At 37.1% G+C, this 25,978-nt stretch overlaps 1 protein-coding gene across 2 annotated transcripts; it reads right to left on the reverse strand.

Moving 5' to 3' along the window:
* Window positions 1–729: 729 nt before the first annotated feature.
* Window positions 730–4,124, reverse strand: LOC110871907 (plasma membrane ATPase 4-like). Of its 2 annotated transcripts, XM_035974052.1 has the most exons (5): window positions 3,942–4,124; window positions 3,246–3,438; window positions 2,075–2,151; window positions 1,851–1,948; window positions 730–1,536 (listed from the first exon to the last, which is right to left on the reverse strand). In XM_035974052.1, exons 3-5 carry the CDS (start codon window positions 2,082–2,084, stop codon window positions 844–846), a joined length of 801 nt encoding a protein of 266 aa, XP_035829945.1. In that variant the 5' UTR covers window positions 2,085–2,151; window positions 3,246–3,438; window positions 3,942–4,124; the 3' UTR covers window positions 730–843. The 2 variants fall into 2 exon arrangements, with proteins under 2 accessions (XP_035829945.1, XP_035829937.1); XM_035974044.1 differs by lacking the exons at window positions 3,246–3,438; window positions 3,942–4,124 and having other exon boundaries at window positions 1,851–1,993; window positions 2,075–2,195.
* Between the last annotated feature and the right edge of the window lie 21,854 nt (window positions 4,125–25,978).

Raw genomic sequence — 25,978 nt, forward strand, 5'->3', positions numbered from 1 at the left:
ATTAATATAGAGCCTTTTTGCCATGTTTTTTTTTTGGATGGCAAATTTCTTTTATTCCATGCTGTCTGTGGGACTTGAACCCAAGACCTCCCCCTCGGAAAGTGTTTAAAGGCTTTGCCTTTTTGCCATGTACATACCCATTGTAGGAGGAATTTATGAACGCAACAAATGATATTATTTTTTGCTAAATTTAGTTCAAGAAGTGTCCTGTTTATATATTGAGTAGTGTTAATATTTAATAAATGATATACAAACGCAACGCAACGTAAAAGTGACAAAAAAAAATTGCAAGGGTATGGTAAGACGTGCAATCAATACCATAATTTGATTATATCAGCCCGTACTTTGTTGGCCTTCTCAATATCATCATAATTCCTTTGTGTGATGTGTTTGGATTAAGTTGTTTTTGGCAATCTTTTAATGAGGAACTTTTTTTATCACCGGGCCTCTTAATTCAATGGTAGTCCCATAAATTTTCAAATGAATTTACAATACCAGCATTAGCCAATTTTACAACTGATGTCCCTAGCAAGATACAGATTCAAAAACCTCTACTTATCAAACACTTAAACACCCATAAAGTTCGGACCAACTTGTATATTTGGCAAATTGGAGAATTGCAAAATAGTAACTAGTGTTGAGAGTATGAATGCGCATATGTATGAACTCACCATAAGCATATTTTCATAATTAATGTATAAAAGTGAAAGACTGAGTTTACCTCTTCATTTATAACAGTCTCTTATCTTTAACATTTCCACCAAGGTTCAAAAACAAACTCTGTTTTTGCAGGAAGGAAGTCTGATTAATAATAAACCAAACAAATAATTACTCTGACAAGAATCAAAACACAATTTTTTGTATGAAATTAACAATTATTTCGCAGAACTTAGTTAGCTCGATCAAATTCTTATCAACCGTAAGCTTGTTTAGCGTCAAAGTTCCGGTTTTATCACTGCAAAGAACATCCATTCCTGCCATTTCTTCAATAGCAGTCATTCGTTTAGTGATCGCACCCTGCTGCGAAAGCCTGTGTGATCTGATAGCCATAGTGACCGAAAGAACCGTAGGCATAGCAATCGGAATTCCACCGGTAAGCAACACCAAAAGATTGTCAATCCCTCTGTACTCTCTATGTTGGATCGGGTACATAACGATAATCTCAACAGCCATTCCAACAGCAATGGAGCAGACACATAAGTTTCCGATTGCGGTTAGAACTTTTTGGAAGTGTCCCCCTTGGTTTGTGCTGTCCACGAGATGTGTAGCCTTTCCGAAAAAGGTGTGGACACCAGTAGCGATGACAACGGCTTCAAGTTCACCTTGCTTGCAAGTTAAACCGGAGAACACTTCATCGTATGGGTTCTTGGGGACCAGTAGAGATTCTCCCGTAAGCACAGATTGGTCGATCTTTAAGGGATCACCTTCAAGAAGACGCGCATCAGCAGGAACGATATCACCAAGTTTGATACTGATGATATCTCCAGGAACCAGTATAGCAGCTTCTTGTTCACTCCATCCGCCATCCCCCAAAACCTGAATACAATCATACAAATTATGAGTTAACGTTGGCGATATATAGGTTATCGGTCCTCTGGTGAGATATCGGTCAGAATATCGGTGCCGATATTATCGGCGATATTGAGCGATATCTCACCGGTTTTCACGATATTAGTACCTTTCTTCTTAGTTCTAGCATTCATCTTTCAATTATTATTAGTGCTTTAAGTCTTAGTTGTTACTTGTTAGTGTTTTAGGTATTAATCAATTCCGACTTGCTACAATTGTTAGTGTTTTGCAAGTTGCAAAAGGTTAAGATACCTTTTGTCAGCAAGATGAGCAGTACTGACCCATTGCTCTTTGTAAACAGCAATCCTCAAGATCTGGATATCTAAACCCCCATCACTGAACTCTATGGTATGAACGATGAGCAGTCTCTTGTGGCAACCTTTAACCGAACACAAACCCATGAAACAGTGAGACAAAGAAGTGCCTTAGACAATCAATTTAAAAAGAAAATGTTATTTTATGTCAAATTGTGAATCTGCTAATAAAATTACAGTAATGATATTACCTGCAAGCATCCACCATCAGAAACAACAAGCTCATCCACCATTAGAAACCAGTCTTGAAAAGGAGGAACACAAATAACTATCAAATGAATATAAAGTAAGCGGGTCAGAAGCTACCAATAACTGGTCTAACCAACAAAAGACTTAAAACCTTTTTACCTAACGCCCGAATAGCAGTAAATCAAGTTCGATATAAGAAATATTAGGTTATTGTATTTATACGTTTAAATACTGAAACAGTATAAATATGGATGTTAGTGAATATGGCTTCTATGATATGTTTCAGTATGGAAAGGTAGTTGGAACCATTCACAGACCCTGCATATAAATACATTAAAACTCAATTTTAAACTCAAGACCACCCGCACAATATATAATTACTTATTTGTGTTACATAATAGCAAAGTTGTTATAATTATGCATGAGCAACTCCTGATCCGTTTCCTTTTTTAGCTAATTTCTTTTAAAATTCTTAACAATTTAACACATTAGCATGACCTGGAGCGAGAAGCAACCAACACACAAGTGAATGGGTCAAAATTGTTATAGTTAACTATATTAAAAACATATTTAAGGAGCTGAGAAGGCTAGCCGGTTATACCAAGCTGCAAATCACATTATATCATATAATCGACCTTTGTGATCATGGCAAATGATTTGGACAAGTGTATGAATACAACTGAGTTTGTTACTCATCATTACATAAACACGCTTCGAATGACCCAACCCGTTTCGACCATGATCAAGCACCTCCAAGTTGAACGTAACTTCTGTGGTTGCAGGAGTAATAAGAAATGGTGAGCCCTAATAAAATGTGGTGATATCAGGTCACGCCATTTCTATATCACAACTCACCTTCGAGTCCCCAACCACGTCTTTTAAATGATAATGCATATTAAAATAGCAACGAATTTAAATTTCATTTCTACTTCACGACCAACGAGTTATCGCAAAATAAGAGATTACTGCTACAGAATATACAATGTTGCTAATACCTGTGCAAAAGAGTTCCGTCAGAAAACTATTTGAGACGATTTTTGCCGGTCATCACAATAGCCAATTCTCGTCTAAATTCCATTTTCACCTTTTAAATAATGTTTTAATAGTAACTTCGGTAAAAATTTAAATAGTTTTAAATGTACATAATAATTATATATTTTGAATATATATTACCAATCTTGATGAAAGATCTTGTGGCTCTTTCGATGGTAGAACCGTAGAAGTCTTTGATTTCTTTAGTCGAAAACAAAGGTCGCTTGTTTTCATTTGGAGCCGTTAACATGGCATTTATGAGACCACCGGTGCTTGTCCCAGCAATTACATCAAAATAGTCTGCTATTCTTGCACCCTCATCATTTGCTAGTTCCTGAAAAAATAAATCATAAATAAATATTGTGGCGGTCAACGCTATAAGTTTTAATGGTTGCTTAATCAAATCTTAAACAGTTAGTAATGTTTTCGAACATTGTAAACCAAAAGCAATCTTAGAACAATCAGAATGAAACCAAACTTTGGCTTCGCTTTGGTTTCACGGTTTAAAATTATTACAAAGATTAAAAAACAAATACACAAAGCCTAAAAAAGTTAATAAAAAACCCTAACACAAACCAAACTTAAAAAACCATTTTTAGACCTAAAAAACACCAGAGAATAACCTAAAATTATCCATCCAAAATACAACAAACAGACCTAGATTTACACACAACAAAATATAGCCTAATAAATAACCAAAAACCCTAATTTTTCGAATCAAAGAGCAGCATGATACCCACACGCAGAACACCGGCTCTTCTGCAAATGTCACGTAGCAGGATACGACACATAAGTAAGAAATTTTTTGAATCAGTGTGAGAAATTGAGAGGACTTACGGTGGTGGTTGTTCCGAGCGGTGGTGGTGGCTGCAATTGGGGTCTCCAAGTCTCCGGTGAAAGGCTAGATCTGAATGGAGAATGCATTGAGATTTGTTTATCGATCTGATGTTAATGAGAATCGCCTTGGAAAAAAACCCTAGATCCAGATCTGGAATCGCCAGAGAGAGAGAGAGAGGAACAGGGAAGCGGGATTTTGAAATGTTTTGAAATGAATGTGAACTGATGTATCCCGTGTTTTTTTTAGTAGAAGGGTATAAGTGGAAAGTGATGTTTTCTGATGTTTAAAAGACTTGTACATTATGCTTTATGGGTGGTTTAAGGGAATTTCAATAACCTTAAGAAGTCCTTCTAATATGCTTTTATATATAGTAAGTATAGATATTTAGTAATTATTATTATTATTGGTAGAGGATCCTGTAAAGAAGGCCTAAAGTGTGAGAAAGGTAAGAAAGAATCTACACCATTAGATCTTTGATCTAATGGTTGAGATTAATAGGGACCAAATTATAAAATTTGATTTATTTTTTGGACTGAATTGAAAATTCTAGGGGTAATAAAGTCTTTATATCCATTCAAAAAATGGAAACTGTAAATCAAAATCCCTACAATATCTCTCTCTCTCTCTCCAGATGATCTCCATCTACGATTTTGATCTCTCTCATAATCAATCTGAAGAAGAAACATGGCAGCGGCCAATCGGAAGATCAAACACGACAGCGGCAGCGGCGGCGGTGGTGGTGCGAGCGGCAGCGGCGGTGGTGGTGGTGCGAGCGACAGCGGCGGTGGTGCTGGTGCGAGTGGCAGCGGCGGTGGTGCTGGTGCGAGTGGCAGCGGCGGTGGTGGTGCTGGATCGACAGTGGTGGTGCGGCGGTGGTGGTGCCGGAATTGGAAGTGGTGGTCCTGTGATCTCTTTCTATCTACATCGAACGGCCCCGGAAGTGGAGAAGATGATACAGAGGTGTTATATTCTTTCATTAATGGTGTTTTTTTTTCTTTTATGAATGGTGTTTTTTTTTTCTTTTCTGAATGGTGTTATTTTGTTTCTGAATGGTGTTATTTTCTTTTTCTGAATGGTGTTATATTTATTTACTGAATGGTGTTATATTCTTGTACTGAATGGTGTTATTTTGTTTACTGAATGATGTTATTTTTTGTTTGCTGGATGGTTTTTTTTTTCTGAATGGTGTTATTTTGTTTCTGAATGGTGTTATTTTGTTTCTGAATGGTGTTATTTTTTTGTTTACTGAATGGTGTTATATCTTGTACTGAATGGTGTTATTTTGTGTACTGAATAGTGTTATATTTTTGTTTACTGAATGGTGTTATATTATTTTCGTAAAAACACCATGAATTGAACTATGAATTTTTTTAAAACACCATGTCATGAACATGGCTCTGATTCTGTGAATGATACAAAAAAAAAATTAAAATGAATGATGTTATGGACGGTTATATTCCTTAAATCAAGGATTTTCTCTCTCCAAATCCTTAAATCAAGGATTACCATATTTGAATTTGTTAATGCATTTACAATCTTACCCTTTTCAATTAATTTAGATCTAATGGTTGAGATTCTTTCTTACCTTTCTCGCACTTTTGGTCTTTTTTACAATAACCCCACCCTATTATTATTATTATTATATATAGGAAAGGGTAATATAAGAACCACATTGAGTTGTTATAACCATGAGAAGTAGGCCTTACAAAAGTTATTTAAAAAAAAATCTTAAGAAAAAAATCATTTGTTCGAACGAATGTTTTTTTTTAAATGTCACATACAAAAAATTACATTGGCTGTAAAAAAAAATTTATCGGTGATGTAAAAAAAATTATATTGCCGTAAATAAGTTTTATATCAGGCGTAACTACCGACTCGACAACTTTTTTTATTTTTTATTTTTACAGATGTGTTTATTACATTTTCATGTACGTTTGTACAAAAATTGGTGGCACAACTCACACGAAAAGTAGGAGTTCTGATAATTCTCACAACTCGTGGTGGTTTTTAATTGAACTAAATCATATACATGGAGATACAATAGGAAGTTTATTTGGCTAAAAAGGCTAGGAAGTGATCTTGACCATCCATTTAGTTAATCAAGGGCTAAGATTAAATGATGGAAATTGAAGGAAAGAAAAGAGGCGCGTGAGTTTGTTTAGGGTATTCTAATCAATGCAAGGCAATAGTTTCTCTCTCCTCCAATTCCCCCCCCCCCCCATTTTTTAAACGTTAATAACTCTTTCATACGACATTATTTTTTTATAAAAATTGCACCAAAAAACGAGCGTTCGAGCGTTTTTTATCTTTAAAACGAGTATACTATTGCTATATTTTCAAAAAAAAATAAAATTAAAACCCAGTTGCGTAAAACGCAATAGAAAAACTCCCAGTTACGTAAAACGTAATGAAAAAAAAAACCTAAAAAATGACATTTTTCTAAAACGCAATGCACCAAAAACATAAAGAAATGTCTTATTTGTAAAACGCAATGGCCAGAAAACATAAAGAAATGTCTTATTTCTAAAACGCAATAGCCTAAAAACTCAAAAGAAAATGTACTTTCTAAAACGCAATGGACTAAAAACACATAAAAATGTGTTTTACCTAAAACGCAATGCACAAAAAACACATACAAATGTCTTATTTCTAAAACGCAATGGCCAGAAAACACTTAAAATGTCTGTTTTCTAAAACGCAATGGACTGAAAACACATAAAAAAGTGTTTTACCTAAAACACAATGCACCAAAAACACAAAAAAATGTCTTATTTGAAAAACGCAATGACCGGAAAACACTTAAAAATGACTCATTCTAAAACGCAATTGCCTAAAAAACATAAGAAAGTGTTCTCTTTAAAACGCAATGGACTGAAAACACCTAAAAAAGTGTTTTACCTAAAACGCAATACACCAAAAACACTTCAAGAATGTGTTTTTCTAAAACGTAATGGCCAGAAAACATATAAAAATGTTTTAGTTCTAAAACGCAATTGCCTAAAAATACCAAAGAAAGTGTTCTCTCTAAAACACATTGAACCATGACAATAGTTTTGTCTGTGCTGTGAACTGTCTGAACCAATGCAGTTTACGAATGCAGTATCCAGAGGCAATTTACAGAAAATTAATTTTTCTGATGCATTTTTATTACAACAATTTAATCAAAATTTTTTTTTTCCGAGCTCAACCCCAGCCAGGGGCTCTGCCCCTTGGACCCCGCTACCAGGGGCGCTGCCCCCGGACCCCCGCCAAGATTTTAAAACGCAATGACTAAATCAAAAACCCAGATCGTAAAAATGAAATTAAAGAATTTCTTACATGGATCAAAGTGATTTCTTCAACAATTGACGAATTTTGAATGATTGAAACACTTATCAGCGCTCGAATCGAACGGATCGAGTGATTATCTTCAAAATCACCGGAAAAAACGAGATTTGTATGAAATTAAACTGGGTTTTCTTCAAAAAAGCTGAAGAACACGTTGATCGGGTGTTTGAATCATTGATTGGTGATGAAAATCGCACTATCATGTAGTGATTATTGAGATAGAAAGTGAAGAAATGGTTGAAGATTGTGGGTTTTCAAAATGGTGGGTTTTGAAGTTACTGGGTTTTGAAAAGGAAGAAGAAAGGGTTGGATCGACTAAAATACCTTTTTTCTTTATTTTAAATGTTGCCACATGTCCTAATCCTATTGCTTTCTAAACTTCCTAGCCAAAATAAACTTGCTATTTGATCTTTTCCCCATATATATATATATAGGTATAATGTACTTCAAGACTTAACCTACATTAACATACATGACAAAAAATATAACGTGCGTTATTATCATAGAACGTGTGTGATTATAGTCCCATGCGTGATTATGTGGTCCCATGCGTGATTATGTGGTCCCATCATTAATTATGTGGTCCCATGCGTGATTATACCCCTGATCCAACGGTTACCATTGTCTCCTACGTGATGTATGATATGGCTTTTTGTATGTTAACCTTACTCTCTCTCTCTCTCTCTATATATATATATATATATATAGGATAAGGATCATGTGAGAAGTAGTAGGTTATTTGAGAAACTTGAGAAGCATTCTGGACCACACATTTTCCTTAAGCAAAAAAATGCAAAAAAAAAAAAAGTAAAAAAAATGCAAATTTTTTTTTTTTGGGAAAAATCGCAGGTTTTTCTTTAAGAATTTAATTTTTTATTTTTTTTTTGGGATTTATACACATGTGTATATTGTTAATCTTTTTAACTATACATATATGTATATTGTCAATTATACATATATGTATATACATGTTTAAAATTGAAAAATAAGTGTTATTTAGGATTTAGCATTAGTATTTAGGGTTTAGCATTAGGGTTTAGGGTTTAGCTTTATGGTTTAGGGTTTAGCTTTAGGGTTTAGCATTAGGGTTTAGTAATAGTATTTAGGGTTTAGCATTAGGGTTTAGCTTTAACTTTAGGGTTTGCATCAGAGTTTAGCATTAAGGGTTTAGCTTTAGGGTTTAGCATTAAGGTTTAGCTTTAAGGTTTAGAATTAGGGTTTAGCTTTAGGGTTTAGCATTAGGGTTTAGAATTAGGGTTTAGGGTTTAGTATTAAGGTTTAGCTTTAGTGTTTATGGTATAAGGTTTAGGATTTATAACACATATTTTTTCAATTTTAAACATATATATACATATATGTATCATTGTCAATATACATATATGTATAGTTAAAAGATTAACAATATACACATATGTATAAATCCAATTTTTTTTTTAAAAAAATAAAAATAAGAAATTTAATCCTTAAAGAAAAAGCTGCGATTTTTAAAAAAAAAAAAAAAAAAAATTTGCATTTTCTTCACCTTTTTTTTGCATTTTTTGCTTAGGGAAAATGTGTGGTCCAAATTGCTTCTCAAGTTTCTCAAATAGGGTGGACTTCTCTTAGGATCCCTACCATATATATATATATATATATATGATTAATTGTTAAAGAGTTGTTACCAATTGATTATTTAGTATTTGTCGTTAAAAGTTCCTAAAAAATTTAAATTATTTTTAGGTACTCATCCTTTTTAATATTAAAATAATATTATGTTAATAATTCTAACTTTGACATGTTGGTCAGTATTAATCCTAACTTAAGAAACTCCTCAGGATAGTCTCAACTTTCAAATTATTTTCCTTCATCAAGTCTTTCTAACTAGATATGCAATTAACGCGATAAAATCGGATATCGGTCAAGGACCGATATTTGAGATATCGGTTATCACAGTGGGATATCCGTAGTTTTAATATTGCCCTGAATTTATATGTATAGCAATTTAACACTAACAATTCAATATACTTTCCTACCATTAACAAATTAACCTTTGGCAACTTACAAAACACTGACAATTGTAACAAGTACGAACTGATTAAGACTTATAACAGTAACTTTTAACACTAGCAAACAATGAAGACTTAAAACACTATTAAGTGTAATAAGAAGAAAAATTGTAGAACTAAGAAGAAATGTACTAATATCAGGAAAATCAATGATATAGTGGTCAAATATTGCCGATATTATTGGTACTCATATTCTTACTGATATCTCACCAGGGGACCGATAACCGATATCTAGGTGATATATTTCGATATTAACTACATAGCTAACTAGGGTCCAACCAAATTCGTTTTGGGGGACGTGACAAAAATGATATGTTTTTCTTTTTAAAAAAACTAATGCTCATTTAGTCTCATCTCCAACCACCACCCTCACTACTATCGCCACCACCATCTTGGTTACCACCACCACCACCCACAACCATTGCCATTGCCACCGCCACCATCTTCGTTACCACAATCACTGCCACCACCACCACCACCTTGACACACACACACTCTCTTTCTCCTTTTCTCTCTATTCACTCTACTTTAGGCAAAGCTACATCCATGTCTCGAATTTCAACCGATGTTGGCTTCCTCATCCATCAGAACCTTCTTCTTACAACTCAAGCTATCCTCCCCTCTGTCACCGCCGCTCACACCACCCAGATCCGCGTGCAGAATGGCGTCGTGCTTCTCTATTTCCTCACAAGTACGAACAATAACTTACATTGATATTCAATTGATGTGTGTGTGTGGTGGCGACAGTGATGGTGGGTGGTAACCAAGATGGTGGTGGTGGTTGAAGGTAGGACTAAATATCAATAGTTTTTTTTTTTAAATAAATCCACATCATTGTCCACGTCATTAGGTACATCACAAAAAACTACTGGGTTAGAACCTAGTTTAAAAAGACTCGATTGTGAAAAATAGCTTGAAAGTTAGGACTATCCTAAAGAATTTCTTTAAGGGGAAATCTCGAAACTAGCCAAGAATTGGTCAACATTTCGAAACTAGCCAAAGGAAACGTCTTGTAGAGACGTTACCACATTGCTGAAACGTCTTGAAAATGGACCAATCACGGGCTGCCACGTGTCCGACAAGGCTGAAACGTCTCAGAAGTCTTAGCTGAGACGTCTTAACATGGCTTGAGACGTTTCCACACGACTTCATATGGCTTGAGACATTTCCACATGGCTTAAGACTTTTCCCCTTGGCTTGAGACTTTTCCACATGGCTTAAGACTTTTCCCCATGGCTTGAGACTTTTCCACATGGCTTAAGACTTTTCCATATGGCTTGAGCAATTTCTATATGGCTTGAGCCCTAAAATGACATTTAACTCTTTATAAAATTAACCTTAAATTAAGTTAAATATATATAAAATTAAATAAAATAGTTGGTTGTTAGGATTTTTCATATTTTTAAAGTTTTTTACTTTTCTTAAGTTTTAAAGTCTTTTAGAGTTCTTATACACACATACATACACATCATGTTGTAATACATATGAAAATTTCAAAAGAATAATTTTTCATAATATTAAAAGTTTTAGTAATTAAAAGTTTTGTAACATAATACGATTACTTAAAACATATTTTCAATTTTTAAACTAATCTTTCTCACGATTTTTAAACATATTTTATTTTATGGTGTAATTTTGAAGAAAAAAAGAAACGTAAACATAGAAAAAAGATATAAGAGTTTAAAAATCGTGAGAAAGATTAGTTTAAAAATTGAAAATATGTTTTAAGTAATCATATTATGTTACAAAACTTTTAATTACTAAAACTTTTAAGATTCTTTTGAAATTCTCATATGTATTACAAAATGGTGTGTATGTATGTGTGTATAAGAACTCTAAAAGACTTTAAAACTTAAGAAAAGTAAAAAACTTTTAAAAATATGAAAAATCCTAACAACCAACTATTTTATTTAATTTTATATATATTTAACATAATTTAAGGTTAATTTTATAAAGAGTTAAATGTCATTTTAGGGCTCAAGCCATATTTAATTTTATATATATTTAACATAATTTAAGGTTAATTTTATAAAGAGTTAAATGTCATTTTAGGGCTCAAGCCATGTAGAAATGGCTCAAGCCATGTGGAAAAGGCTCAAGCCATGTGGAAAAGTCTCAAGCCATGGGGAAAAGTCTTAAGCCATGTGGAAAAATCTCAAGCCATGGGGAAAAGTCTTAAGCCATGTGGAAACGTCTCAAGCCATATGAAGCCGTGTGGAAACGTCTCAAGCCATGTTAAGACGTCTCAGCTAAGACTTCTGGGACGTTTCAGCCTTGTCGGACACGTGGCAGCCCGTGATTGGTCCATTTTCAAGACGTTTCAGCAATGTGGTAACGTCTCTACAAGACGTTTCCTTTGGCTAGTTTCGAAATGTTTACCAATTCTTGGCTAGTTTCGAGATTTCCCCTTTCTTTAACTTGGGATTAATGTCACATTGTCACCTACTCACCTGGAAAAATATATGTTCTATATACATACCAAAATGTCACTTGTCAATTGTCATCGTTTCCCAATTCGGTCACTAGTAACTTTTTTAGAAAGACAATACAAGATAGAAACCAAATTAAAATAGCATATAAACGCCTCTTAGTTCGGTCTTTACTTATCTTTAGAAAAGAGAATACATGACAGAAACCGAATTAAAATAGTATATGAATGGAAATATACGTCAAAATTAAAGGTCTATCAACCAAAAATAGAAATTACAAGACGTACAAAAGGATTCCAAAAGCTAGATGTCTTTTTATAAAAAGTGATTCAAGGATTAGACAATACATATGAAGAGTCGTAAGGTGCACTATAAATATATACATAGAAGGGAGATTCTATTCGCACATCGAGTAATTTATCCCTACACTTTGACATTCCAATACGGATTGTATAGGCCTATACGATTCATATGGGATAAAGTTAAGACATGACAAACTATTAGGGTTAGCGTATGTCTGGCGACTGGCTTATACGGATCGTATAGGGCTAGACAATCCGTATTGAGGCCGTGATTTTTTGAGGTTTGAATTTTGGTGTGTTGGGTTGGGTTGGGTTGGGTTTAGTTTTCGGTGTTTTAGGTTTGGTTATTTGTGTTTATTGTTGATTATTTATGTTTTAACAAGTTTTAAAATCTTTATTAATTTTTATCGTTACATATCGTATTATAACGTATCATGGCGCATTGTATCACATTTTTAACTTTTAATATTTTATCGTGACGTGTCGTATAATATCGTATCATCTTGTACCGTATCGTGTCGTATAATATTTTATGTTGACGTATTCCCAACGTGTGATAAAAAACATTATACATTATACGTAACCAAGCAAACCAATCTAAACAGTCAAAATAAACAATCACAAATATAAATAAACTGAAACTGCAAATTTAACTATATACTAAGTTTGTATATATACATGATATCGTCCAAAACACATAAAAAGTCAAAATACAAAACAAGTACAACAATCCTAAACCGCTGGATCCGCATCCTGACCCTCCTGAGTCGTGCCTGAGGGCCCCGGATCCTGAGTCGCGCCTGACGACCCTGGATCCTGTCCAGGGCGAGGCGGCAACGTCGATATCGGCAATGGGGTCCGATCACGTTTGATAGTCGCTTGTATATCGCCCTGGATCGCCAGCATGAGAAGGGCCTCAATACGGGCATGATACGCGTCTATCCGTGCTTGCAGCCGTCCCTCCACCTGTTGTAACGCAAGCGCCACAGCTGGTGGGTGCTGGTCATACAAAATGTGCTGGGGGTACTGAGGCACCCCTTGTGACTAAGGTGGCGGTGGCGGAGGTAGTGAGTGAGTGTGGTCACCATCGACGTCATCGTCATCGTCGTCGGCATCACCACCTGCCCACTCTCGCAGCTCATCTGGAAACACGTCTGGGAGGTCGACAGGGACAAATAGCTGCCCGTCCTCTTATATAAACCGAAGCCCTAGCCCAGGGACGCGTGATGTGCATGCCGATCAGCGTTTGCCGTGTCAACCTGGTCGGCTCAAGCGTGTCCCCCTCGGAGAATAGTGGATCTTCCTGGGGAACAAGGCCCAACGAGATGGCAATATGCGTGATGTCCACCCCCGTACAACAAAGACCTATCCTGCCAGTGGTACGCCGCTACAAACCACTGGGCTAGGCAGCGATGGAGGGCACACGTCTCCTCCCATATAAGACAAAACATAAAAAACATATACCCCTGGTTGCACCACTCGCGACTCTCCTCGTGCGGTGTAATAGATGTGGCAATAAGCCTGTGCAAGTAACGGGACAAGGGGTCTCTGATATTTGAAACCCTCGACTTCGAGCGGCCAAAGCGACCCCAACCGATCACTTGCCAGAACCTGATAATACATTTTAACAAAAAAATATAACGTTGTAAAAAATATATAACATTCATAATAATTTTTTAACAAAAAAAATTATAATATATATTAAAAGGTATATAAGGTTTATAGTAATAATTTTACAAAATATATATCATTGTACCTGATCAGTTTTGTACGAAACTTCAGGGTAAGCGGGTTGCTCGTCACCCAATGACTCTTGCGCATAAGAAGGCTCACCAACGTCTTCTTGTACGCCCGAGACACCACTAACGAAAAAGTTATTGCCATAGCCTTCTTGTCTGTACGAGGCACCGTAACCGGCTTCTTAATCCGGACACCCGTAACCATGATCATCGCTAGGCACAATAAGCTGAATAAAACCAACGGTTAAATGATAACGGGACATCTAAAATCCTTCTTAATAATAAGTAAATATATTTTTACCTCGTTCAGATCTGGAAACAACGGTTGGCGGGGCACAACAAACTAAAAAAAACCAACGGGTAAAAGGTAATGGTAAATTTAACGCCAAATAGAAAAAGGTAAATAAATACTTACCTCATTGAGGTCTGGCAACAGCGATTCATTATGATGGGGACGAAAGCCGGACACGACCTCCTCCGCGTGATCATCATTTCCTCTCCCATCATAAGAATCAGGTACAACAAACCCCTCCTAATACAAACGGTGTGCTAAGTATTTCATAAACAAAACAAGTTAAAAAAAATGTTATACCACACTGCTTCCTGGAATAAACGAGCCCGTGTTTGTGTCGGAAGACTCACCGAAAATGTAATTAAGGTTGAACCAAGACATGGTGGCATCGAATATAAAGAAAAAAAGAAGACAAGGGAATGAATTTTGTGAGTCGTCTTCGTCTTCCTCGTTTATAAAGGCCAAGCAGAATGCAAATTCACAGACCAATACGGGTCGTATAGGCCTATACGACCCGTATAGGGCTGACGTAATGTTCCTTTCAATAACTTTATGTCACTGTTGTTGAGTGATAGAAAATAACCTCGTACTTGGTACAGATCGTATAGGCCTATACGATCCGTATAGGGCCTGCATGTAAGCCCTATTTGTCAGAGTTAATAGACAACCTTTTACTAATACGCATCGTATAACCCTATAGGATGGGTATGAGAGCATGTGAAGACAGTGTCAGCCTTCGACTGACCTTGGAAAATGAATTTACCCTAATATGGGTTGTATCTATGTTGTCAAAAGTGAGCTAGGCGCGCGCCTAGGTGCCCAGGGGCAGCAAGGCGAAGCTAAACCGCCTGGTGGAGAGTTAGGCGCAGATCTGCGTCTTTTTCAAAAAACGCACTCAGGCGCAGTCTGGAGCTGGTGCAGGCGCAACAATCCACCCTAAACCATAAAAAACAGCCTGAAACGGAACAATATAGAAGGTAGATAGAGAGGAACCTTGTTTAGCAACGTCTTGAAGGTGTGGACCGGTGTCGGCTGCCCTTTTTTAGAGAAAACCTAATTTAAGAAAACATATGAGCTGCTTTTGTTGATTGTAAACTGGGCTGGGCCAGTCTTTAGTTTAAATAAGTAAACTATTTCATTAAATAGATGAATGACACAATTAAAAATCTTTAAATTGTTTTATTTGTTACAAACTAGTTGATGCCACGCCTGCGTTGCGGGGCGATAGCTGAATAGTTCTCAATCAATTAAAAAAACACTATTATAATTTTGCTAGGAAAAAAACTAAAACGATGATAAAACTGTAATTTTGGGCTCAGGGAAAAACTGTAATTTTTCAGGACTAATGAGCGAGTGTTAGGCAGTTCCTTTAGACGAAAAAAATTTAAATCGAGTCAACCAATTAAAAAAATACTTTTATAGTTTTGCTAGAAAAATTAAAACGATGGGGAAAACGTAACTTTGAACTGAGGGGGAAATCATAATTTTGTTTCAGGGATAAAATCGTAAATTAAATGGACCAATGAGGTTGATGGCAAAATCGTAACTTGGCTGTGTGAGAAAAAAATTAATGGCAAAACTGTAAATTTAAACTGGGCAAAATCGTAATTTTGAACCGAGGGCAAAATTGAAATTTTTAGCGGGGAAAAAACGTAAATTTATTTTAAAATGGGGGTAAAAACATAATTTTGAACAGATGGCAAAATCGTTATTATAAGGAAAAAACCTAATGGCAAAACTGTAAATTTAAACAGAGCAAAATCATAATGTTGAACCAAGGGAAAAATTGAAAATTTTTAGCTGGGAACAAAATCGTAAATTTATTTTTAAGTGAGGGTAAAAGCATAATTTTGAACTGATGGTAAAATTGCAATTTTAAAACGGGATAAAATCGTAAATTTATTGGGCTAATAGAGGAGTGGCATGCATGATTATAAATATAAACGGGACAAAATCATAATTTAGAAAAAAAAAATCAAATGGTGACAGGTGGCCGCCGACCTCCACCAATCCAATGGAACAACTATTGCCGTCCCTGTATTTTGTTAGTAGATAATAGATAATTCTGATATATTTTAAAAGTATCAATTATTATTGATATTATTATATATATTTTAAAAAGATATTATGATTTCTCTTCTATTATATTTGTATATATAGTGTGAAACTATTAATTTTATGCCTATCACATATATATTTTTTATCTTTTGTATTATGGATTCTTACTTAAAAAAAATACTCGCTTTTTTTGCGCCTAGGCTCTGGGCGAGGTCTTTGTGACTTTAGTGCACCTTGTGCCCAGTGGCGAAGGTTATTTGGTGCTCGGGGGTGCACCCGCCCACCCCAATGTTTCGGTTAAAAGTGTATAGGTTCCGATTTTTCGTTCGGAAATTTTAAAAATTATATAGGATCGCATCCCTCCAATTTTTTTTCCTAAATATTTATACATATATATAAATTAAAGTAAAATTTCTTACCACTTTGTATATCCTAAATATTTATACAATATATAAATTAAAGTAAAGTTTGTTATCATTTTGTATAAGTGATGGGTAGTTTTGTAAATATATTTTAACTCTTATTTGTTTAACCCTAGATTATCCACCACACAATAAACTTAATCGCAAGTTTTTATTTGTAAGAACGATCCTTTGAATGAATGAAATTTCTTTGTTTTATTTGGAACTATTATTATTTGACCTGACTCGAATCGATAGCCGACCCGACCCGAAACATAACGATAGGAAAAAAAAATTTAGGTCCCATCACTTTATGCCCCCTCGAAACTTTTTGTCAAGCTCCGCCACTGCTTGTGCCTTTGATAACACTGGGTCGTATAGGCCTATACGACCCAGGTTGGTGGTGTCGATTTAATTTTGCAAAATGTGCCAATAATACGACCCATATAGAATATGGCACTATGCCAGTACGGACTTGTATTATGTAATATGAGTTGGATTGTTTTTTACTTTTTTTGTAAATTTATTTTTAATAAAATTGAAATTTATGTGTTTTACTTGGGCGTCATGATACGTTGAAGAAAGTAAAGTATAATTGAGAATGAGTGACCATCGTTGCTGCTAGCTATGGACCAATTCATTTTGAACGAACGACCTGACCCAACCTACCTATTTTGACACTCTTACTTGAATCAAAAATACTTTTTTTTGAAAGGTGAACTTCAATAAAACAACACCGAACCCGAAGATCGGGACGGCCAAGCAAAACAAACTTACATATTCACAAATTTACACCAACCCCCCAGTCTAAATTGCCTTTCTTGGCTTTATACTTAAACCAAAAGAAACTAACTATCAAGATTTCGCTAAACACCTCTTCAACGCTACTACTAATACCATTAAATCTCAGATTATTTCTAGCCTTCCATAAAACCCATCATGTAGTAATAACAATACCGTGAAGAGCCTTCCGTTCCGCCGAACTTCTATCCCCCACTTTATGAATCTCGACAAGATCTCTGAATGAAAAGACGAAGAAATTGGGAATTTTACACCAAAAACTGACCTTTTCCCAAACTCCCAACGCTAACGGGCAAGCAGTGAAGATGTGAGTAACTGAATCCAGACTTTCATTACAAAAATTGCATCCATCGTCAATCACCACCATTCCTCTTTTTTCTAGCGCCTCAACCGTAGGAAGTCGATTCAATTCCGCACGCCAAGCGAAGATGTTGCATTTTTTTGGGGCCCATTTGCACCATTCGAAGACAAATCTGCTGCTGAAATCACGACTCGAAACTATGAGGCTTTTAACCGCTGCGACCAAGAACCCCCTAGCTTCGCTCCCCAACCATTCCCACTTATCCGGACCACTAGAGAGGCTAACCGAGGCCACCGCAGCCATCAACGAGAACAATTCAGCCGTCTCCTCGGGGGAGTCCGGATCGTGTCTCCAAAGCCAAAGACCATCCCCGTGAAGCCGATCTCTGACAGTGCAAGGCTTCACAACTTCCAAAGCAAAAAGGGCAGGAAACTTATCCTTAAGCGGGACGTCAAAAAGCCACGGATCTAACCAAAACATGATTTTATCCCCCCTCCCGACTACTCCTTTAAGAAGACTTCGAATCGGGACGTTATCGAACAACGGTCTCTTCAGAACCGAAACTATAGTACTCCAAACTCCGCCAACCGTTTTTTTAAGAGGGAGAAAATCCCATACCGATAAGCCACAATGGATAGCGTTAACGACCTTGACCCACAGACTGAGTTTTGGTAGTTCAGTGTCTTGCCCTTAGATGACTTTTGCGGATGTGGCCCTGCCTTAGCGGCGCGCACGCAGTCGCGTGGGCTACTGTAGAATATCGCGCACGCAGTCGCGTGGGCTACTGTAGAATATCCACCTTGTGGTGTGACTTTTGTTGGTTAACACATGGTGCGCTAACGGCGTTCAACTCATTGAAAGAGTTGATGTTGATGTGACGACGGTCCCTACCATGCGTTCGTGTCATTGGGGTCTCCGTTGTCGTAATGTGCAGCCATTGGTGGTCATAGATGCATATGCGGATGTTATGCCACCTTAGGCGAATGTGAAACCACTGGTGGTTGTACCAGTCGTTATTGATGATCCGGTTATAGCAGTTATCGTTGCTGTCGGAAAGAATGATATATAATGCACCCCTGCAGAAGTGCTTGCTATGCTCAGTGACCTCGGAAGGGTGCTTAGAGCGTTATTTATGTTCCCCACAATGTTTGTATAATTGTGGGACAAGTACTTGGTTTTTCATCAGTGGTTGTGCATCTATTACCAAGATACCCACTGGAGTAGTAGTGGTTGAATACATCTATTACCAAGATGCCCACTCTTAGCGCTGTATAATTTGATCATCTGACTTTGTTATTATGAAAAATATTTCGTGTCAGAGTTGTCTTTTACCGTGATATGCAGTTCAAATGCGGTGGTATGTTGTGTTTACAAATGTTTATATGAACACTTGTAGATATCAGAAAGTGCTTTATAACCCGCGCGGCGTTAATGAACACTTGAACAACTAAGTGCTTTCTACGCGCTTGGCGTGAGTGAACACTCGTTGAGATAATAAAATGCTTTATACACGTTAGGCATGCATGAGCACTTTATGTAAGCTACTACGTTCTTTTCTTGGACGCGCACTGGCGTGTGGAATGCTTATAGTAGGTGGCATGTCTGTTTACCTCACCGACTGTGGCGTGAGGGTTTTCTTTTATCCATGTCGCAGACTGGTGTGGAGAATACATATCCGAATAAGTATTTTTCCTGTCGCATAGTGTGTGGAATACCTATTTAGATAATCAAGTATCTTGGTTTTGTCGTGCATTTGTCTTGACTACCAAATTGCATATGTCGTATCCAGTGGTATAGTCGTAGGCCAAATGATGTGAGCAGTGTAAGTATTGTCTAGCGTATCAAAATATTCACATTATCTAAGAACGGATGCGGGGTAATATGTAGTGGATATCACCTTAATGGGCAACCTGAGAGAAGATGATCACTTTTAAGGCGTAGTGGCAGTATACCCTGCTAGTCCCCCAGTTCATTGCTGCTAAATTGTGTTAGTAGTATTGAACTTAAGTACTCAAAAAACACTAATGCAAGTACGTATGAAGATATATCATATATCGCCAAATATGACATATATATAAAGTTGTAGACCATTTTATGTGAGATTGCCGTGAATTCTTTCATTTACTTGTCAGTAGTCACTTAATCAATGAAATGATTGTCAAATTATTTAGTGTACTATAAAGTTGTTTGACGGCACACAACCCAACTAGAATTAATCATTAAGCAAGTAATGCAACGAATGTAAGAGTTGTACCAAGATTGTGTCCTTACTCAAGAATTGTGTGGTGCAAAACCCGGAATGTCCAGATCATTATTCAATTGTAGCGATGACACACCATGGAAGTCCCCCGGCATATATAGTACCGAGAACTGTCTCTAAATTGTTGTCCAGTTGCCAACATTGTACAAGCTTGTATGTAATCAAACGCCTCCCTCGAACATATGACAAGGAATAGAAGAGGAAAGCCAATGGCGTGAAAACCGGTGTCACAATTCATGTTGCATCTGGTAGGCAAATAGTGGTGCGGCACGTAGTCGACCGGTGACTCGATCTATGGTCAAACCTTACAAGTAAGAGGGTCTAACAAGAAGTTGTCCAACCGAAATCTCGTTGTTGAAGAGGGGTTATCAGGTGTGCATGAAAATCGATCATCCCGTTTTGCCCATTGAATGTATCGGAAAGCCTCTCGGTGGAACATTAAGAATATCTATTTTTGAAATAGACGACTATTCTATATTATGGCGACGATCGCGCCATCAATTTAAATAATTAACTCAGTAATGCAGCAGAAAAGCGGCGGCTTCAGATCTCGAATTTCCCTCATATATAGAGAAGTAATTTCGAAAAGGAAAAAATGCACCACAAAGTTCATAGATCCTTTGCTACAGATATAGCGGTATGTTTTTAGGATGGTTGTGCCATACTTATGACATGCTGCAGTCGAATGATATCTATCCGAAAACTATAGATCCAGGGGTTGAATACGAAAAAGCTAGACTTTGAGGTGTGTCCTTGGTCACTCGTCTCGTTTACCATAATCCCCGGAGACTACTACTTGCTTTAATGATGTCGTGTAAGTCTTCCAATTCAATATGCTTGTGTGTCATAGCCAGCGTGTTGCTTCAGTTTTCTGTGATTCAACACTTGTTGCCAAATATATGTTGAATGATAAATATGATCCTCAAAGATATGTTAGCCTTGCCCAGCAAATAATGAGCATAAAGGTTTTACCAAACCTTGTCTTAAATGAAGATATTGTCTGGGATCGTAAGCACAGATTGGATGCGCCACGTAGGTAAGGCTCATCGAACGCTACATGCCATGTTGCAAATGTGTATTTATGGAACATGGTTAAGGTTACTCGACTTTGGCCTGAGCTTTTCATATGTAAGTGCGTAGAGGTATTCCGTCTGTGCCCTGTCTAAAAATTCATCCGTTGTTATCAACATGTTGGTTGAGGGCACTGGGTATCATGAATAAGGGTATGAGCATTGACGTAATAATTTACAAAAAGCAAGTATTTCAGATTGTGGAATACTAGCCACCCACGAGGCAGTACTGGAGGGGGAATGGCCACCGGTTGCGGTTAATTTCATGTAGCTGTAACAGCTGCCACTAAAATCAATAGTTAGGACAATAATTAGTCAATAAGAAAACCCTAATTGAGACACCCAAGTAATTCTGCACTAACCCTAAAATTTTCAGAATGATCAGAATCAGGATTAGGGCCCCTAAAACTCGAGGGGGGCAAACCCTAGCTGATAATTATCTAAATTAAAACGTTGCACAGTTCTGATTGGTTGAATTCTTGAGTCACCAAGGCTAGTCCCGAGTCTAGGCAGCCTATGAATTAGACTGCTTAGCTTACGGACCGTAAGGGGTCAGGCATACGGTCCGTAAGGGAGACCCAAAAATTACTATAAATAGCAGACATTGGGACTTGAACATAGAATTGAAAACGACGCACAAACTCTCTGTGTACGTCGAGTTAGAGCTGTATACTACAATTAAACACACACGATCACGAGGTGCTGCCGCAATCAGGGTAATAACTCGATCGCTATTACGATTCAACGTCCGATCGATTATAACTATCCAACGATTGTCCGAGTGCTGCTCAAATTGAGCTTGTACTTTGTTATTCATTGTGATTTCAACTTGAAATTTTGAGTGCTGTTCGAATTCGGACTATGCTCTGTCATTCGTTGTGAATCCATTGAATTGTTAAGTATCGCACTTGATAATAGTTGTGAGGGTTTAATCTCGTGAATTGACGCAACTGCTGAATTAGTTACTAATCCCGTTTGTGTGTGCATTGTTATTTAAATTAGGTTAGAAGGCTAATCAGTAAAGCTTATACTCTGCTCGTAAATCTGCAATGTGAGTCATTCTCTTTTTATTAAACTGTTTTACAAAACTCCAAATTATTTTCAAAGTTATAGTTACAGTGATTAAGTCTATGTAATCACCAAGTTACAGCCGGTATGTGGGGTTTTGTATACATTACTTGTTTCCCGTCACACTTGGACAAACGGGTGGCCAAGGGGTGATCTGACCACAGTCACAGACACCATTGGACAAATGGGCTAGCCAATGGATGGTCGAGTGACAAATACTGTGGGTAGTTGGTTTGATATCAAAAACATTGTAATTCCCCTTAATACTGTAGATTATAACAAATGTGTCGTTTTCAGTAAAATGAATGATTCACTCAGTATTTCCCCGCTGACAAAACCTTTTTCAAACATGTTTCAGGTGATCTGGTATGAGCAAAGAAAAGTGCCGTGGAGCACTCCCAGCTTAGAAAAGTGGCTCAATGTAAATAAATAAATGAACATGTTTTGAAAATAAAGATTTCCTTGAGAAATCACATTATTGTAAATTTCGGGAATTTATCCCTAAGTTATGAAACGAGCAGTTTAAATTATTGAAAGATCCTGTTTTTAAAAAAGACTTCCGCTGTCACTTAAATTAATTACCACGGGATTCCTGTCCCGCGGCTCCTGAAACGGGTCAAACCGGGTTGGGGGCCGTGACAGGAAAAGGTGGTATCAGAGCCACTGTTTTAAGCTTACTGATTAAGCTCACTATTTTAATTTAAGTATTTAGGAAAATTTTATTTGTCATTCTGTGAATATATGCTTTTTAACTGATTAATTGTTAAAATTACAGTATGGGTAAACAAAAGATTTCTGCTATCTACCGCAAATTAGATAGTACACCTAAAGAACAGGGAACCTCTTCCTCCAAATCTTCCGTCAAGTTAGAGGAAGGAATCTTTGTCCGTAAGGCAAATTATGAAAACCCACTTACACCGGAGAAAAGGAATTTGATTATTAGGAAAGGTCAAGAGAAAAAGAAACCCCAAACCAGGAGAGTGAGGTTTAACCCGGAAATTCAGGAAATTAACAGTAATCCACCAGGGGAAAATAACTTAGAAGAAAAATGGGCAAATCTGTATCTGCTTGCTACTGTAGCAGAAAATGCAAATCTTTAAAATTCTAAATCTAGAAATAAGTACTTCCCAGTAAATAAATAAATAAATCTGAGTGTGTTCTTTTTGTTGTTATATTGTACAAATTGGTGTGCAATAAAAATGTTTATTTGTTAAACTTTGTTCCAAAGTTTTAACTTGGCATTTTTGTGCATTTTGCATATATGCTACACAGCATGAGTGAGCTATCCGAGGCGTTTCAGAACCTCAACCTCTATCCTGTGCCAATTGAAGTCTCCCACAACTTCACTGGTTACATTGCTGACATAGAGGAACCTCTGGAATTCCAAGCTCCACCGCTGGAAAAAGCAAAACCTAAAAAGAGGAGAAGATATGTAGGGTGGCGAAAAGTGCGCAGACGGAAACCTAGGAGAATCCCTAAAATAGAAAACCCTGTGAGTGTGAGCAAGGGAAAAGAAATAGAAACCGGAGAAAGTTCCATACCGGTAGAAATAGGGATAGACCTAAAGCAAAAGGGAATAGAGATCGGAGAAAACTCTAAACAGCCTGAAGAAATCACATTCCAGGACGAAATAGACCGCCTACTGGATAATTGTGATATACTAGAGCCTATCAACGATAATCTCTTCTCTTATCCTGCTACAGCCCAATTCCCAATAAACCTAGGACCAGCTATTCCAGACCCACTAGTTCACACCCGACCATTAGGCCAAATGGAGGAATGGTGGACCAATGACTGCCAATTCCAAAATATAGTTAATAGTCCCTATAGTTTTCTCCCACAGTTTGATCCAGAACCTATCCCTAATCCGCCAATGAGCTATGAAAATTTAGCTGAACTACGTCAGTTTGGTGAAGAACTGATAGGCACCGGGAATAGGATCCGGAAAATGGGGGAGCAGATCTCTTGGAAGTACGACGAGAGGGAGCGTCGTTACTGAAACTGCCAGTGAACCAAAAAATAGGAGGGGTTTGGAGAAGTTTGTTTGTATTATAACTAATATAGTAAAACTAACTTTGTAAAATGGGCAATAAAACACTGTAAGATAAAAAGTGTGTATTGAAGCAGGTATAATATATAAAACAAAACAGAAGTCGAGGCATCGACAATTTTGGCTATGCTTGCATGTTATACTGATCTATGTGTTTATCTGTGATTTTGGTATCAATAATTAAACACTAATAATTCCTATTAATACTAATTAGCAGATGGAAAACGCTAATAGTGAACCAGTTAATGAAGTAAATCAGTCTGAGCAAAATCAGGAAGATCAATATATAACTAGACAAGATATTGAGCACTTTATTGCTCAAGGGATAGCCAATGCTATTCCAGAAATTGTGGCTGTTGTTCAGAAACCTGCCGAACCACAATTAATTCCTAGTAAACGTACTCCGGAAGATAACGGCAGTAACAGCATAAATGGAGGCGGTAATCATGACGATCATGATCCGCAACAGGCCCCACTCCCAAAAAGAATGAAAGCTGCAACACCTGGTTGCACTTACAAAGAATTTCTTGCCTGTAAACCCGCAGAATTTGCAGGTAACGAAGGGGCAACTGCAACACTGCGTTGGTTAGAGAAAACCGAAGCAGTAATTGCAATAAGTAAATGTGCTGAAGAAGATCAAGTGATGTATGCGTCAAACTTGTTCAAAGAAGGGGCGCTAGAATGGTGGAACACGGTACTACAAGCAAAAGGAAGAAGGATGGCCTATGCGATGAATTGGGAAGAATTTAAGAGTCTTGTAGAAAGAAAATTCTGTCCCGAATACGAGAAGGAACAAATGGCAAACAAGTTCCTGAGCCATCGTATGATAGGTGTAGACTGTCGAGGATATACTTCGACATTCTTCGAATATGCGAGAGTGGTACCTTCCCTGGCTTCGCCAGAGCCGGTACTTATTTCCCGTTATATTTGGGGATTAATTGGAGAAATCCGTAACATCGTTAAAGCTGTGAGACCACGCACGATTGACGATGCTGTGGAATTAGCTAATACCTTAACCGATGAACTAGTCCGCACCAGAGAGGAAGATCGCAAGAAGGAATTGGCTCAGAAGATTACCCAAGGATTTCGCGTGGGTAATAGTAATAATAAGTTCAAAAAGAGGGGAACAGGGCAATCCTCATCACCTCCTTTTCTGCAGAAATTGCAAGAAGAAACACTATGGACAATGCAATATAATTTGCAACTTTTGCAAGGCAAGAGGACATCAGGAAGAAGACTGTAGAAGAAAAACAAGAATTTGTTATAACTGCAGAGAAACGGGACATTTCCAATCTGAATGTCCTAAGTTAGCTAAACCAGCAGACAGTAGAGCTAAAACGACCGAAGGAACTACTAAGAAAAATGCACGAGCATTCCAGCTGACCACTCAAGAAGCCGAACTCATTCCAGACGTGATAGCAGGTACGTTCTTAGTGCATAACGTCTATGCAAAAGTATTATTTGATTCTGGTGCAAACCAAAGTTTCATTAATATTGCATTCTGCCAAGCTCTTAACTTACCTCTAACTACCCTTAGGCAGATCTGTACTGTTGAAACAGCAGATGGAAATTCTGTCAACATAGACAAGGTTTTGCAAGAAGGAAAGATAGAACTGTTAGGTCATAAGTTTTCTGCAAACCTGTTACCTATGAAATTAGCCGGATTCGATGTAGTGTTAGGAATGGATTGGTTAATAGCCAACCATGCTCGAATCCTGTGTGATAAGAATTCCGTAGAAATCCGTACCCCCATAGGAGAAGAAATTCTAATTTCAGGAGATAGACCTCGAAAGCCATTGAAATTCATTTCAGTAATGAAATTGGCTAGTTATTCAAGGAAACAAGAAATGGTGTATATGATTTCTGTAATCATCAACACTAAAAGTAAGGAAC

This window comes from Helianthus annuus, chromosome 1 (genome assembly GCF_002127325.2).
Source record: "Helianthus annuus cultivar XRQ/B chromosome 1, HanXRQr2.0-SUNRISE, whole genome shotgun sequence".
In the NCBI taxonomy this organism is placed as follows: Eukaryota; Viridiplantae; Streptophyta; class Magnoliopsida; order Asterales; family Asteraceae; genus Helianthus; species Helianthus annuus.

What these genes read in the sequence shown, in the direction of transcription:
- LOC110871907 (XM_035974044.1), bottom strand. An exon ending in CTGTTTACAAAGAGCAATGG is followed by an intron (nt 1,537 to 1,850) that starts GTCAGTACTGCT and finishes GATTGTATTCAG; the next exon opens with GTTTTGGGGGATGGCGGATG.